Genomic DNA, 14,239 nt, shown 5'->3' on the forward strand with positions numbered 1-14,239 from the left:
CCACTGGACGGTGTTCAGCAAAGCGTACTCTCTGGTCAGGAACAGTTTTGGAAACACTGCATTCGTCACAAACCTGCTGTGTTTCATTTGCACTGCACTTGTGGAAAAAAAAAACCTGAAGTCCGAAGCTGCGATACAAAAAACCCCAAAAAGTGGCAGGTGGAGAAAAAACACCTTCCTGCCGGTTAAAGGAGCTTTTTGTTTCATCAGCTCGTTTGAGCTGGAATTGAAAGATAATGAAAGATGTGGTTCCTTTGAAAATCAGCTGCCTGGACACATCTCGTTTTCTCCTACCGCTACTGGAAAGTCTGAAACTACGGCTTGTTAGAGAAGAAAGTCACAGCTGCCGGTTGTGCTGAGTATCCACCATGTTTGCTCATAGGGCTGGGCAATAAAGGGACCAGGATCCAGGATTAATGTAGAGTCTCAGGTTAGATTAATCTGGAGTTTCCGGGTAACTTCATGTCAGTATTTCAGTGAAGTCTGTGTCTTATATTTAGGATATGGACAGAAAGTTGTGTGAGGCTGGACATCCTGGATTGGAGATGTCAGAATTAGAAACTCGATATTGTGGTGGATTGTGGGTATCATAATATGGTCTCATGTCTGAAGCTCAGAACAAAGGCATGTCGGTCACAAAATAGCAACAGGAGGTGGTCGGTCCACTGACCAACCCAACAGGCGTTTAGAAGAAAACTCTCTCACTTCATGAGGATTTTGAACTCCAGCTTTCACTTTCACTCTTGCTTGACGGATCTATACTCATGACCGCTGATTTCCAATCTTCATGTACTTTATTTTATTTACAAATAGAATTATATCATCATCTCACGTCACGAAGCCTTTTGTTTGGAAGGTGCATTAAAACGTTAAAGAAAATCCAACAACTTCTGCACAAGTAGTCTTGAGTAACAGAATACCGTACTTTACTGCATAAGTCACCACTGTTTAAAAAACTGCATCATGACATTAAAAAAACATGGATAAGTCACACTGGTGTATAAGACACATATATTTCTCCGGGGCCCAGGAACTGCTCGGCCAGTCGCTTTTCAGATATCAGTCGTATGACGAGTCAGAAGTTTGACTTATAGTCCAGAAAAGACCGAAACGTCTCTATAATGATGCGATCCATCGAAAGATCTGGACATAGAGACGGTTTATTTGATTGAAAGGCCAAAGTAGTCCTTTGAATAATCAGAAGAATAACTGTGAACGCACTGAGCCATAACTCTTCATATGTTACTCATGTTTAAAACAACATTTTTAGACTTGAACTCTAAATACACAAAATCCTGGACCTGGGCCTAAAATAGTGTCGCGATGTTCAATTCCTCCACACAGGACTAAATATTGTCAAGTTTTTAGTGACATTGTTTCTATAGTATAATTACATTTGAGATATTTTAATAGTGTCACACAAAGCTGGATATCTTGATTGAAATCTAAAAATCAGTTGAAGCATTCGACGCTTTAATATTGTGAAACGAGACCAGAAATCGTCTGGGATTTGAAAAGTGCTGCTCAGAGTGATGGAGGATGGATTTAGCTCCAGCTGGTTAGAGAAGCTGGGTTCTGGGTGAGTGATTTATCAAATGGTGTGAAGAGTTCGTGAAAGCACCAGGATCCGAGCCTCCATCAGCGTCACAGAGTGAACATTGAGGTATTTGGTTGGACTGTGTCCATATCGCCCAGCCCTACCGACCAACCAGTCCAGTTCAGTCTGGACCGGTCCAGACGCACAACCCCTCCAAACGACGTTTTACTCTAGAAATGAACAGACGGACAAAGTTCACCATGGTTTTCCACTACGAGCAGAAACAACGTCAGATCGGATCCCGTGGTCCGGCGAGGCGACCCAGACCAGTTCCTCCATAGAACAGCTCAGAGACCTGGACTCTCATGTCCACAGAGTTCCAGAAGAAGCCTTCAGCTTCCCAAAGATTAACTTTGTCCAGAAGAACAGATGTCTCTATTTACAGGAAAGGTCCTCTGGAAAGATCCGCGAGTCCAGAACCGAACCTGGACGGGGAGAAAAAGCACGAAAAGACAGAATTAGAAGAAACACTGAGCTCACAACAAACTACGCACAATTCAGAGGGATGTTTCTGAAACCCGTGTGAGCGACGCTGGGAGGAGGCAAACGGCGGTTTATGTGTTTGAAGAGTCGAACCAGCGGTCCGGAGGAACCTGCTCCACAGAGACGCATCGATAAAGGATCAGGACTGAATTATCTGTTTCAGATTAATCCATCAGAATAAAATAGTAGATATTAATACATGGGTGATTTTATTCATGAGGACACAGCAGCTGGTTCTTACTGTTTTGAGCACCTTCGGTTCATTCGTTCATTTATTCGACCCACATCAGTGGTTTTAACGTCCGTCTCAACAGATGCTGATGAATGTGAGTCTGAACATGTGGAGCACAGCATCAAATTCACCAAATATTTTATGGGAGAAAAGATTTAAAGTCTTTGGTTTGTGTCAGACTGGAGTCAAAACTTGCAGCGTACTCCGGGTCACTTCAGTCCAGGTTCCTGGGGAGTCGGTCTGCCGTCAGACTCGGTGCAGACCTCCTTCTCCTTGAGGTTGAACTGCCTGTCACGGAGCGGAGAGTGACGCCTCCGTCCTTCATGGACGCTCCTCGCTGCCAGCCTGCTGCACGCCGGTCGGCCATGAATTCCCTCCTCCAGAGCCGTTTCCATCCGGAGCTGCTGCTGTGATTAATGTGCGACTAATCTGAGAGTCATTTCAGGCTGGAGAGACAAAGAGCGGAGCTGCTCTGATCTGCAGCGCGCCTCGCTTCAGGATCTTCATTAGCAGTGTGTGAGAGACTGAAAAGACGACAAAAATACAGAGAGGAGGCGAAAAGAAGGAAAAACCCAGCTTTCCCTGGTGTCGCCTTCTTTTATTGGCGGCTGACAGGAGGCGAAGGGTTGGTATGAGTGCCGAGGAGAGGCTGGAGGAGGGATTCAGCCCGGCAGCCTCGTTCGTGCCGTTCAGCGGTGACGCCGGCTCAGAGCGGCGTCCTCCTCAGCACGACGCTCCGTCTGGCGGCCAGCAGGACCGGGCCGGGTCGTCTCACGGAGCGGTCCTTTCTGGAGACGCATCTGGAGCCAGCGAGTCCCTGAAAGTGTGAGGAACGCATTCCTGATCCATGAATCAGGAATCCAAACGCAGCCGGCACGTTTTCCCACAATGCTCTGCAGAGAAGCGGCGCGGCAGACGAGCTTCACTCCTCTTCACAGATTCCTTCTCCCAGTGGAGAAGACAGCGAAGAATCTGCCGTCTGGATTCAGCAAAATGGGTATAATGAAGGAATTAAAGATCAGATGCAAGCCGCGATCTGAGGACAAGGTGTCGAGCATCTTAACACGTCATCAGGATCAAACTGGCGTTAATGAGATGCTGGGAAATTAAACGAACCGTAAAAAAAATATTCTCAAGCGAGTGAAATGTTCTGTCGATCGTCTGCAGCTGTGACGGTTTACTCTGCAGTTACCTGAAAATAAATTCACTAATTAAATGAGGATTTATTTTCACATATTTCAGTTCAGGTAATAAAAAGTCAACATTCATGATAATATTTACAGAAAATAGTTGTATTAGTTGCATTTGTCGATCTGAAAAGACACGATATCCTGGAGAACGTCGCCTGAATGACTGTTCCTTCGTCACAAAACAGGTTTAAAGTTGATTTTATGCCTGTTTATTTCTTTTTCACAACATTTAATCAGTGAAATGGGATCGTAATGGAGTGTTTTTGGCATGTTAGCAGCATTCAGTTGTCACACAGTGACATCTAGTGGTCTGAGACGGAATGTTCAGGTGTATTCTGATGTATAAGTAGGAGCTTTTTTTAAGTCGCTGGATTTCTTCACCTTTCAAAAGACTTAATATCCTCTGATTGTAATTGGTCAGATGAACTTCTGCACACGACGTTCTCTTGTTTTAATGTTGAAAAGCTGTAAACTCTCAGAGTGTGGCTGAGAGGAGAGCTGGATCACCTGGACTCGGCGGCGAGGCGGCGGCGAGGCGGCGGCGTTACCACAGCTGGTCTCTGTCGGCAGAAATCTGTCCAGAGAGGAAGACAAAGCGAGGCGTGAGGACGGGCAGAGTCTGGTTTCACCACGACGCTCCTGAAAACATGCATGGGTTATATATTGATCTCATTCTGAGGTCCTGGCCCCCGGCCCCCGGCTCCAGGCCCCCCAGGGCCCCCCGGTGCGGCGCAGCCTGCCCTCCTGAATAATTGAGCAGATGCGTTGAGGCTGAACCGGAGTCTCCGGCCGGCGGGAGCCGGGCGGGGGATCCGGGCGTCGCGTTTCAGCGCTAAAAGCAGGTAATTGGAGCGAGTAATTGGCCGGTTCGGCGCTCAGAGTGGCCTGAAAGTGCGAAGGAGACACGGCGCTCATTGATTGAAGGCCCCAGAGGGCCCGCCCACCGCCGGCGAACATCAGTGTTCAGGAGGGGGGGGGCAGTAACAGGAGCCCCGGCCGACCTTGAGGAGAGGAGAGTGTGGAAGCGAGTCTGTCGGCTGGGATTCAACAGGTTCCAGCGCGGCGTCCTGAGCGCGGCGCCTGGCCACCGCCGCCGCCGCCGCCGCTCACCTTGGTGGTTTTGATCTTGTTCCCCGTCGCGCAGCTCCAGCCCTTCAGGTCGGGAAGCACCTTGCACTCCTCGCCGTCCAGGCAGGGATGCATCTGACACCACCACTTCTGCTCCACGATGGAGGCTGGCGCAGGAACACAGAGGTCAAAGGTCAAAGAGGGCCTTTCTTTCCTCAACACATGCAGTGGAAATTTCATTTTATTTACATTCTGACCTCAATAAATAGCAGTAAATCTACACAACCTCTGAAAAATGTTATCGAGTACATCGATTAAATATTCTTTAGCAAAATAAACAGACGAAAATCTGTATTTTTATTTTATTTAAATCTTTTATTTAAATATTTATCTTTATTTTATGCTTATTTTAAATCACTGAAGTGATCTGAGGCCCATTTAGGCAACGTCTTTAAAAGAAAACTGAGAACTTTCAGTGTGTTTTGGGTGTTTACACCACAGCGCTGCTCAGGTCACTGACACTGACATTTCAATGTGTGTGTGTGTGTGTGTGTGTGTGTGTGTGTGTGTGTGTGGTTTCATTATGAAAACAGACAACGGCTCCCACTAGTGGCCTGGCAGTGTAACTGCATCGTTTTCAGCGTTGCTGCGGTGAAAACTTTTCAGAGGCTAAAACACAAAAACAATGTTTTCCAGTAAACCGCAGAGCGGCGCCGTTACGGCGAGAGGGAATCCATTCGCGTTACGTGGCGTCGGTCACGGCGGCTGCCTGGCGTGGAGCGAGCGTCGGGTCAAGTGCGAGCAGATGGCGGTCGTCTAACGGCGGCCATTAAAAAGCCACAGAGGCTTCTGCTGGAATGAAACGCGACTGTCGATGATCGGACGCACAGGAAGCGCCGGGATTCATCTCACTTGACGGTAAACGGCGGTTTAAAGAGACGGCGGCCGAAAACATCTGGGAGCGAGAATCACACGTTCATCCGAAGCGCCGCCACGACCTTGAGCTCCGGACCGGGAACGATCAGGTTTTCAGCTTCAGATCTGCTCCCGTTTCCTCTCGGGGGACGTTTGTCTCAGATCGTCTCACTCCGAGTGGAACCAACGGTAATTCTTGGTCGGGGAGAAAAAGAATAATTAAAAGGTTAAGTGCTGATCATCTTTTCTGGGCTCGCCCGCCGAGCCTCAAACCCACGCCGGCGGCTCGCAGCGCTAATTTGCAGAAAATGTCAAAACTGAAATGTCAAGGAATAGGTCAAACATGGCCGCCTCCCGGGGCGGCGCTCCTCAGACCGGAGTCGAGCGGCCGCTGGGGGCCGGTCGGGGGGGTCGGCGTGCTGACAGGAAGTCAGGGTCCTGGACTTCGCAGAAAAGAGAAGCTTGACCGTGAGGCTGTGAGCGAGCGGGTCGTACCATCCACGCAGGACGGGGCGGCCCTGGTGGTTCCGGCCACCTGGCCCGGGAAGCAGGAGCACTTGACGGTCTGCGAGCGCTCCTCGATCTTGTTCTTGTTGCAGCAGCGGTGCAGCGCCACCACCTCGCAGGTGCCGGTCCGGACCTGGTGCAGGGCTGGAGACAGAACCAGAGACAGAGAGGCGGATCAGGCCCGGTCCCCCGATCCGGTCTGCCGGGTCTGATCCGGGCACCGAGGATCACGGCATGTTAATGAGAGCAGCCACTTCCTCACAAACGGAAAACAGTCGACGGAAACAGAAGTTTGGGTTTTTAATTCACTTCATCCGTTCAAATCAAAGTCACAGCAGCAGCAGCTTCGCCTCGTGTTTCCTGTTTTCTTTGCGTTTGGCGCCGGTTGTGACGGGATTCTCAGCCGTTATTCAAATCACCATCAACGGCGCCTCAAGTCTGCGACGGCGGCGACCCGAAGGCGAGTTGTGTGATCGCCGCCGCTGCAGCAGCGTGTCTGAGTCGCTGCAGGCTGGTTTTTCTCGCTTTGCAGGACGGATGTGGAAAAACCGAAAGGTCATCCGGAGAAATCACACAACGCATTTTAAAGAGAAACAGAAGGTAAATACCATCCGTGAGCCGCGACCTTTCTACATCCTCTCTCTGCGGCTGAAGCCAGGAGATCACAGGAGAACCGGAGAGTCTGGAAACTGCGACGCTGACGCCAGCGTCCGGCATCGGGTCGGATCATTCGCTCACTTTTTCTGTCATTCTGTCGGAGGAACACTTTTCCACCGGGCTGATGAGCCGAACACTGCTCAGCCACCACGGCACTTTACTGTGAAACGGACGGAGGAGGACGGGGGGACGGGGGGACGGGGGGGACGGGGGAGGACGGGGGGACGGGGGGACGGGGAGGACGCCGGCTCAGCCACCAGGAAGCAGGACGGCGTGCTTCCTGTCTGGACGACCTCTCCAGCGATCAGCCAAAACCTCAGTCATGTTGTTAAGAAGAGCAGCGGCTGTTTGGCGTGAAGCGACCAATCAGAGCGGAGCGCGGCGCCACGCCCCCCCTCCAGAAGCTTCCCACCGCAGCCAGCCGCCATGACGGCTTCTCACTGCGGCCGGTAATCATCCAGCGGCGTGATTCATCAGAGTCCCGAAGTACCGCTGGATTCTACTGGAGCATTACTCAGATATCAGACTGAACCTGAAAGACGGACGTCTCTCTCACTCTGACTTCTCAGCCTAAATTCATGCTGATTTTCTCACTTTCTAACCTTCTCCAGGAATAAATGCTTCTTATTATCCTGAAACGACTTTTCCATCAAAGTGATGAGAGGCTGAGAAAATAAGAGACACTTCATGTTTCCCGTCTCCGCTCATGAGAGATGCTTTTACAGTGTGTGAGGAGGTTCTGGCTGTTCGCTCCGTTTCAGATCTCTCCCGTGTTTTTACCATCACAGCGATTACTGGCTGATCGGAAATAAAGACACGGTTCAGATGTTGAGCACATTCTACTGCGTGAACGGTGAGATATGAAAAGAAATCAGGGGTTGCTTGGTGGGATGATCAGTCGGTCGGTTTCTAAAACAGGTTTTCTCACAGAAAACCTTTCTCACCTGCTCGGACAACTGTGTTTTGTTTAGTTTTTTTTTTTCTGTTATTTGCTCTTTTTTAATATTTCTGTTCCCATCAGAATGTCTTTCTCTGTGTTCTGTCACTTCCCTGTTTCCTTTTTAAACATTTTATCAGCTCGTCTCTAAAGACAGATAACCTGGTCCTGCAGTAAATAAATACAACCCAAAAGAAAATAAAAATTAGACCTAATTTTCACATTTCCTACAGGGATCAACAACTTTAAAGGTCTTCAGTGTCTGTTTTTAAAGGAATAATGTGGAGTGACACATGACAAGCAGCACTTAGACCAGGGGTGTTCAACCTGCGGCTCCGGAGCCACACATGGCTCTTCAGTCCCTCTGCAGCGGCTCCATGAAGCACATGAAACATGAATGAATATTAAACTTACTTTTATCACAGCTACACACCAGAATGATTCCTCACTCCCGGTTCAGACGGGATTCAAATAAACGTTAAAATGAGGAAAAAACCACAAGAAATGAGGAAAAAGTGACAGAACATAAAAAAAAACATGAAATGTCTACAATTTCTAAAAGAAGAACATAAATGTGGTTGGAAAAAAGCATGAAAAGCTGCTTTTAAGAGGAAGTAAAATGGTTGAAACATCTACAATTTCAAAATTGTCGACAAAAAAATACTTAAAAAAATAGGAGCAAAACTGTTAAAATCAAGAACAAAAATAGGTTAAATTCAATAAAATGTCCACTGCTGTGAACCCTGACTTCATAAACACATAAGCAGATCCGGCAGAACGCTGCTTGAGACAGTATTCCGGAGAGCCTGAGGGGAGGAGCTGTGGTCCTGAGGAACCCGGGATCCAGCAGTGGCTCCGGCTGCTGGTTACTGCTCTGGGCTCTGCTGGCTAGCATCGCTAATCCCGCGGCCGCAGATCCCTGCCCTGCCGGCTCAGCGTGAGGCGACCGACGCCTGATTCACTCGGTAGGTTTGGCTGAAGCTCCGTCGGTTCTTCTGCTCTGTCCCAGTTAGTCTCTCATGCTGCTCCAGCAGGAGCCGAGCAGCTCCTGGCCGTCCGGGCCCAAACTGCACTGCAGGCCAGAGAGAGAGAGTTCTGAACACGGAGATCTTATTTCTGGTTTTGGTCCTTTGCTCTTCAAGCTGCTTCTACTCGGATGTCCATTCTTACTCAACTTGTGAGTCTCTGTGCAGCAAAGCAAACGCCCCTGTCGTTCAGGGTTCCACTTGACTCCGCCTCCTCTGGTTCAGAGCGACGCCGCTGCTCCGATACAGAGGAGGACAACTTTAATCACTCGCCGCTGGCGCCTGCAGGGATCGGTAAAGACTGGAGTTATGGTTCTGAGCAGCAGCAGGCAGACGGAAGAGCAGGAGCAAAACACTGAGGTGAAAATGAAGCCGTCCATAAACCCGGCGAGACACTCCCCCGGCGCTCAGGATCCCCTCCGGAAACACACACTTCCCTTTCCTCCTGAACGCAGCGTGGCGGCAGCTCCGTTCTGACCTTTAACCCCAGATCCACCTGGATCACCTGGAGTTCAGGCAGCTTCTGCTTTACTCTACGCCCAGTCCGTCGGTCCACAGAACGGCATGCTGGGTAGACGGACTGCAGAGGAAATATCTGTTTTCCATTTGTTCTCATCCCGGCTGTATCGACGTCCTCACAGGAGACACGATGAACCCAGTGCTGATGGCCACGGGGTGTGTGTGTGTGTGTGTGTGTGTGTGTGTGTGTGTGTGTGTGTGTGTGTGTGTGTGTGTGTGTGTGCACGAGCACAGGGAGGCAGGTAACTCCAACAATCAGTTACGATAAACGCTAATTAAAATGAATCAGACGTCGCCACGACTTCTCCTGTCTCCGGTCAACAGAGGACAGTCGGACGCAGGATGACCACACACACTGACGGCTCGAGCGTCCAGCCGTCAGCGCTCCCAGCTGACGGCTGGTTAGCATCAGACTGAGGGGGGAAGCCTGGAGGGAACATGCAAACTCACACAGGAAGGCCTGACGACATTCTGACTGTTAAGACGAGAGTTTAACACCTGGCTCAATGACGGATCTCAATTAATACAATATCAGCAAACGCAGGTGTTTAGAGATGCTTAGCCCGAGTCAACAATGAGTCCGTCAGCTGTGAAGGAACGACTCGGGGCGGAGGGAGCGAGGAAGGTGCCAAATTACCAAACCTCGGGAAGTTTGTGTGTTTTGTAGCTCTGTAAAATCTAACGTAATGATTTCTCTGTGGGTTTATTAACACGTTCATTCAGAAACACGATGGCCAATGTCATTCTACTACAGATCACCGTCAGGTCAAACAGCTTCCTCGTCTGTATCTGTGTCTTCCAGACAGATCTGGAGCCATTTATGAGCTCTGAACCAGAAAAATAGACGTTTTTCCTGCTTCTCAGAGCAGCTGGCGGATGGTGATGATTGGAAAAAAAACTAATTTCATCAACATAAAAGAAGGTCCAAACAAATAAATCAGGATGAGTTGGACGGGAGATGAGGAAAACTGCAGCATTGTGCTGCTGTCTGATGCCGTCTTTGCTCCTCTGACCTCTGACCCCTCTGACGGCCAGAAGACAGACCCTGCATCAGCTCTGACCACATTTTAACTCCGTGACAGAGCGCAGAATACGTTTGCATTGATAAAACGCAGCGCGTGCTCCAGACCGAGGCAGAAACATTAAAGCTGAAACAGCTGAGAAGCAGGGAATCGAACAGTGAGACTGCTGCAGGGCCTCAAACACATGGAGACAGAGGGAAGTGGAAGGACTGGGAGGACGGATCGGGGAGACGCTGCAGACGCTGACGGGTTGAACTCACCGGTCGCTGCTTCTGCCGGCGCCGACGTTTCCCAGACGCTGATCAGGAGCAGCAGCAGCAGAGCTCCTCCCTCCGTCATCCTGAGAACCAGAGAGAGCGGCGCCGTTAGCACCCAGACCGCCTCACAGACCCGCTGAATCTGACCCTGTGACCGTTAATGAGCAGGAAGTCCATATTCTCTGTTCCTGCTGCAGACCTGCTCATCAGTCTTTCGTTTCAGACTCGAAGCTCCGTCTCCTGACGCTCAGTTCGGTCTGAAAACGACAAACAGCGTTTTTCTGTGACTGAAACGTCAGTTTAATCTGAATTTCTGTTTCCCGGGTTTCCCGGCGCAGAGCGGCCGGCTCTCTGAACGTCACCTCGAGGCCCTGCTGCGTCCGCCGTCCGCCGTCCGGCGTTATCGGTGACAGACGGCGATCGGGTTTCAGGCGCGGTAATTACTGGAAGAGGCGGCGTGGCGCGGCGGCAGCGTTACGCCTCGCTAACCGCCCGCTATCTCCGCCGCATCGACATCCAGATCGGCTGACCCTCATCGGGGATCTCAGGTTGTTGCTGTAATTAAGGTTATTTTTGCAAAGCAAACGCGACCTTTGTGGAGGTTTTCTTCAGCCTGATGCTGCAGCGGAACGAGAACCGAGCCTGGAACACAGCGAGCAGAGACGAAAGACAAAATGGAATCTAACCTTCCACCCGATTTCAAACACGATGTTTAAAACATTCTTAAAGTGCTTTTCTTCTTTCACTCTGTCAGTGTTGAAGCTTCCACCCTCTTCTCGTGGGTTTCAGCTCGTTTCGCTTTGCAGCTGAGAGACATTTTAAAGACGAAGACGGTTCGTAAATGAAGGAATAATAACTTCAGGGAGCGAATGAAGAGCTGAATTATTTCTGCCTGATTGTGGCGAGTTTAGCTTCCGCCCACATTGTTCTTCCTGGCAAATCGTCCAGCGAGGCTCTGGAGCCGCACACACTCCTGAAAAGCCACATTCCCACTCTCCTCTAGTGCAGAAGTTCTATATAAATATCACTGTTCTCTCTTCTTTTCTCGAGCTTTACCGTCCAGACGAGCAGAGCTAAACTGCAGACGGCCAGAACGCCGTTCTCTGCTCGACCTGCGGTTTTATGCTTCAGCCTCAGGATTTTAAGGAGACGCAGCCGTTCAGGAGGAACCAGACCAGCGGATCATTTCTTTCACACATTCGCCAAAACGCTTTGTTAAAACGAAGACAAAAGGTGGAAGAATGGAGGATAACTGGAAGAATCTGGTTATTGTCATTCTGTTCACGTTTATTTGTGAGTTTGTTCAGTTTAGACGTCACCAGACGTGGACGAGCCGGGCGCCTGGTGAGAGGGCGTCGTCTGTCCAACAGCCCGACTCCAGAAGTGACAGGCGGTCGTCCCTGACGGCGCCGCGGCGCAGTGGTGCAGCGGCGCGCTCCGCCGAGCTCCACCGCCGCGCTCTGTTTCAGTTTGAGGCTGTTTGAGGCCGTGGTAGTCAGTATATTTCTCCCAACATGATTTTTATTAAATTAAATTCACAAATAACATCTGACAGTACACAGACAGAAATTGCACTCATATCAGAAAAAGCATTGAGGGCAGCTAAATTATTGTCATTATCATCATTGTCTAATGTCCAGTCACCCTTACTTACAAACCAGAACTGTGTAACATCAGTTAGTGCAAAACAGAATATATGAACTTGAATATAGACAGTGTGTATATGCAAAAAGAAAGACGAACAAAAGAGATAAACAAAAACAACTAGTTACAATAAAAACAAGAGTTTCTCTGCTGTAACATGGGAAGGCTGCAGGTTTTCCACTGTTCTTCCAGTTTCTCTATTTCAAAAGCGTACAGTTCGCACAGGATAAAGAATCCCGGTAATAAACGGAAAGAAATAAATTTAGAAAAAGCTACAAAGGGCCAGTGATGTCTCTGCCTCAACCTCCTCGTTCATCACATTACTAAAGTCCACATTCCCCATGTATTGAACAAAAGGGCCCCAAATATTTTGGCAGTGTGGTAGTTTATCCTTTATAATGTAAGTGATTTTCTCCATGGGTAAAGTTGTGGACATTTCCTGAATCCAGGCGTTTTGGTTTACTGGTCTTTCTCCATGAAAGTGCAAAAACTCCTTTTGCCAGCAGTAAACACAGATCCAGGGCAGCAATGTTTTTCCAAGACAAATGATGCTCATCAGAATATAAACCCAAAATAAACAGTTTAGGATCAAGAGCTAATTTTACACCGAGTATCGTCTCCAACACTTGTAATCTCACCCCACAACTGTTGAACTTTATTACATTCCCAGATGCAATGAAAGAACGTTCCGCTCTCCTCTCCACACTTGAAGCATAAATCTGGAATAGATCCGTTATATTTATTGCGTTTCTCTGGCGTCACACATGTCCTCATTAACCAGTGATATTGCAGCACCTTCAGCCCAGTATCGGTAGTGTTTGTTTGCGCTTTAGCGCGCGCTTCTTCCCAGTCCTCTGAGGACAGGTTCTCCTGTAGATCCTCCCTCCAGGCATTACGTTTTCGAGAACAGGACTCAGAAGAGTATTTCACCAACATACTGTATCATTTGGAGATGATTCCCTTTCACAACAGTTTCTCATTTCTTTTTCCGAGGTGGATAACGGAGGGATCAACAAACGTCGATTCTGAGATGATCTTAAGAAGTTTCTGAGCTGTAAATTTTCAAATGATTCTGAAAACATACAGAAAAGAGAGGACAGTAACTTTGTTTTAAATGTTTTATAAACTTCTACTGACAGCCCATCTGGGCGGAGCCCAGGTGAGTGCGTCCTCTCAGCAAGCCGCCGTTACCGGAACCCCGGTAGTCATTATATTGATGCGACTGCTGATGTTATATTTGTGGTGTGATTTTCAATAAAGAGAATTAAAGAAGAAAAGAAACGGGCAGAACGACGTCGACATGCAGCAGACGACTCGACGTGGATCCACAGACTGCAGGACGCACGTTTTAAAAAGTTTTTCCTTTTCTATAAATGACTTTTAATATCGAACCTTCCGCCCGACCGGATAACGCTCTTCCTACTGATCGGATAAGTTCCTCCTCATAACGATTCTAAACTCCTCTCCCACGTCCGACGTTGCGGCGTTGAGTCTGGATGCGAGCCGTGGGCCGCTGGCTCGCCTCGCCTCGCCTCGCCTCGCCGCTCTGAGCCGCTCTCTCAATCTAAAACGCGAACAGCGACTCAAACTGAAGCGAGTTGGGCTGAAGCGTCCTGAAGGACGGCCGGTTGGAGAGTTTTGGCTGAAGGAAGCCCAGAATTACTCAAAGGAAGGATGAATAATTTGCTACGAACCGGCCAAGCAGTGTGAGTCATCTGAGGAGCCGGCCGAGACGGGAGGCTCTTATTTTCTTAAAGAGACGAAAGAACCTGGTTTCTGCTGCGTTCAGAGGAGAAAACAGGCAGCACGGTTTTATGAAGCATCGAGAGCCTCGCCGGCTTTTAGCCGTCCGCTCTCTCAGCTCCAGTGTGGAGTTTGCATGTTCTCCCTCCCTGAGGTTAATGTTGATATAAACACACACACACACACACACACACACACACACACACACACACACACACACACGGGGTATTCAGTAAATATCTTCTCTGTAAGAAGCTTTATTATGGAAAGAAAAACTGCTTTACTTTCACGTCAATAATCACTTCAGAAGCGTAAGATTCAATTTCCTGCGTCGCTCAGTCGGAGCGGAGTGTAATCCACGGCGAACCCGCCACGAGCCGGACGCTGCCTGCCGCTGCAGCTGGATTCGACACAGGGATTACCCACACACACACACACACACA

General features: G+C 49.1%; 1 protein-coding gene across 1 annotated transcript; it reads right to left on the minus strand.

Moving 5' to 3' along the window:
- Nucleotides 1-1,904: 1,904 nt before the first annotated feature.
- On the minus strand, nt 1,905-10,491 carry LOC115404607 (chemokine-like protein TAFA-2). Its single transcript, XM_030114015.1, has 5 exons — nt 10,413-10,491; nt 5,981-6,136; nt 4,613-4,737; nt 4,010-4,076; nt 1,905-2,022 (listed from the first exon to the last, which is right to left on the minus strand). Exons 1-4 carry the CDS (start codon nt 10,489-10,491, stop codon nt 4,047-4,049), a joined length of 390 nt encoding a protein of 129 aa, XP_029969875.1. The 3' UTR covers nt 1,905-2,022; nt 4,010-4,046.
- Between the last annotated feature and the right edge of the window lie 3,748 nt (nt 10,492-14,239).

Source organism: Salarias fasciatus, chromosome 17, assembly GCF_902148845.1.
Source record: "Salarias fasciatus chromosome 17, fSalaFa1.1, whole genome shotgun sequence".
NCBI classification, from domain to species: Eukaryota; Metazoa; Chordata; class Actinopteri; order Blenniiformes; family Blenniidae; genus Salarias; species Salarias fasciatus.

Excerpts from the sequence above, each read along its gene's own strand:
- LOC115404607 (XM_030114015.1), bottom strand. The coding sequence starts at position 10,491 with ATGACGGAGGGAGGAGCTCTGCTGCTGCTGCTCCTGATCAGCGTCTGG. Across the intron at positions 6,137-10,412 it reads GCCGGCAGAAGCAGCGACCG|CCCTGCACCAGGTCCGGACC; the intron begins GTGAGTTCAACC and ends TTCTGTCTCCAG. Across the intron at positions 4,738-5,980 it reads CGCCCCGTCCTGCGTGGATG|CCTCCATCGTGGAGCAGAAG; the intron begins GTACGACCCGCT and ends TTCCTGCGCCAG.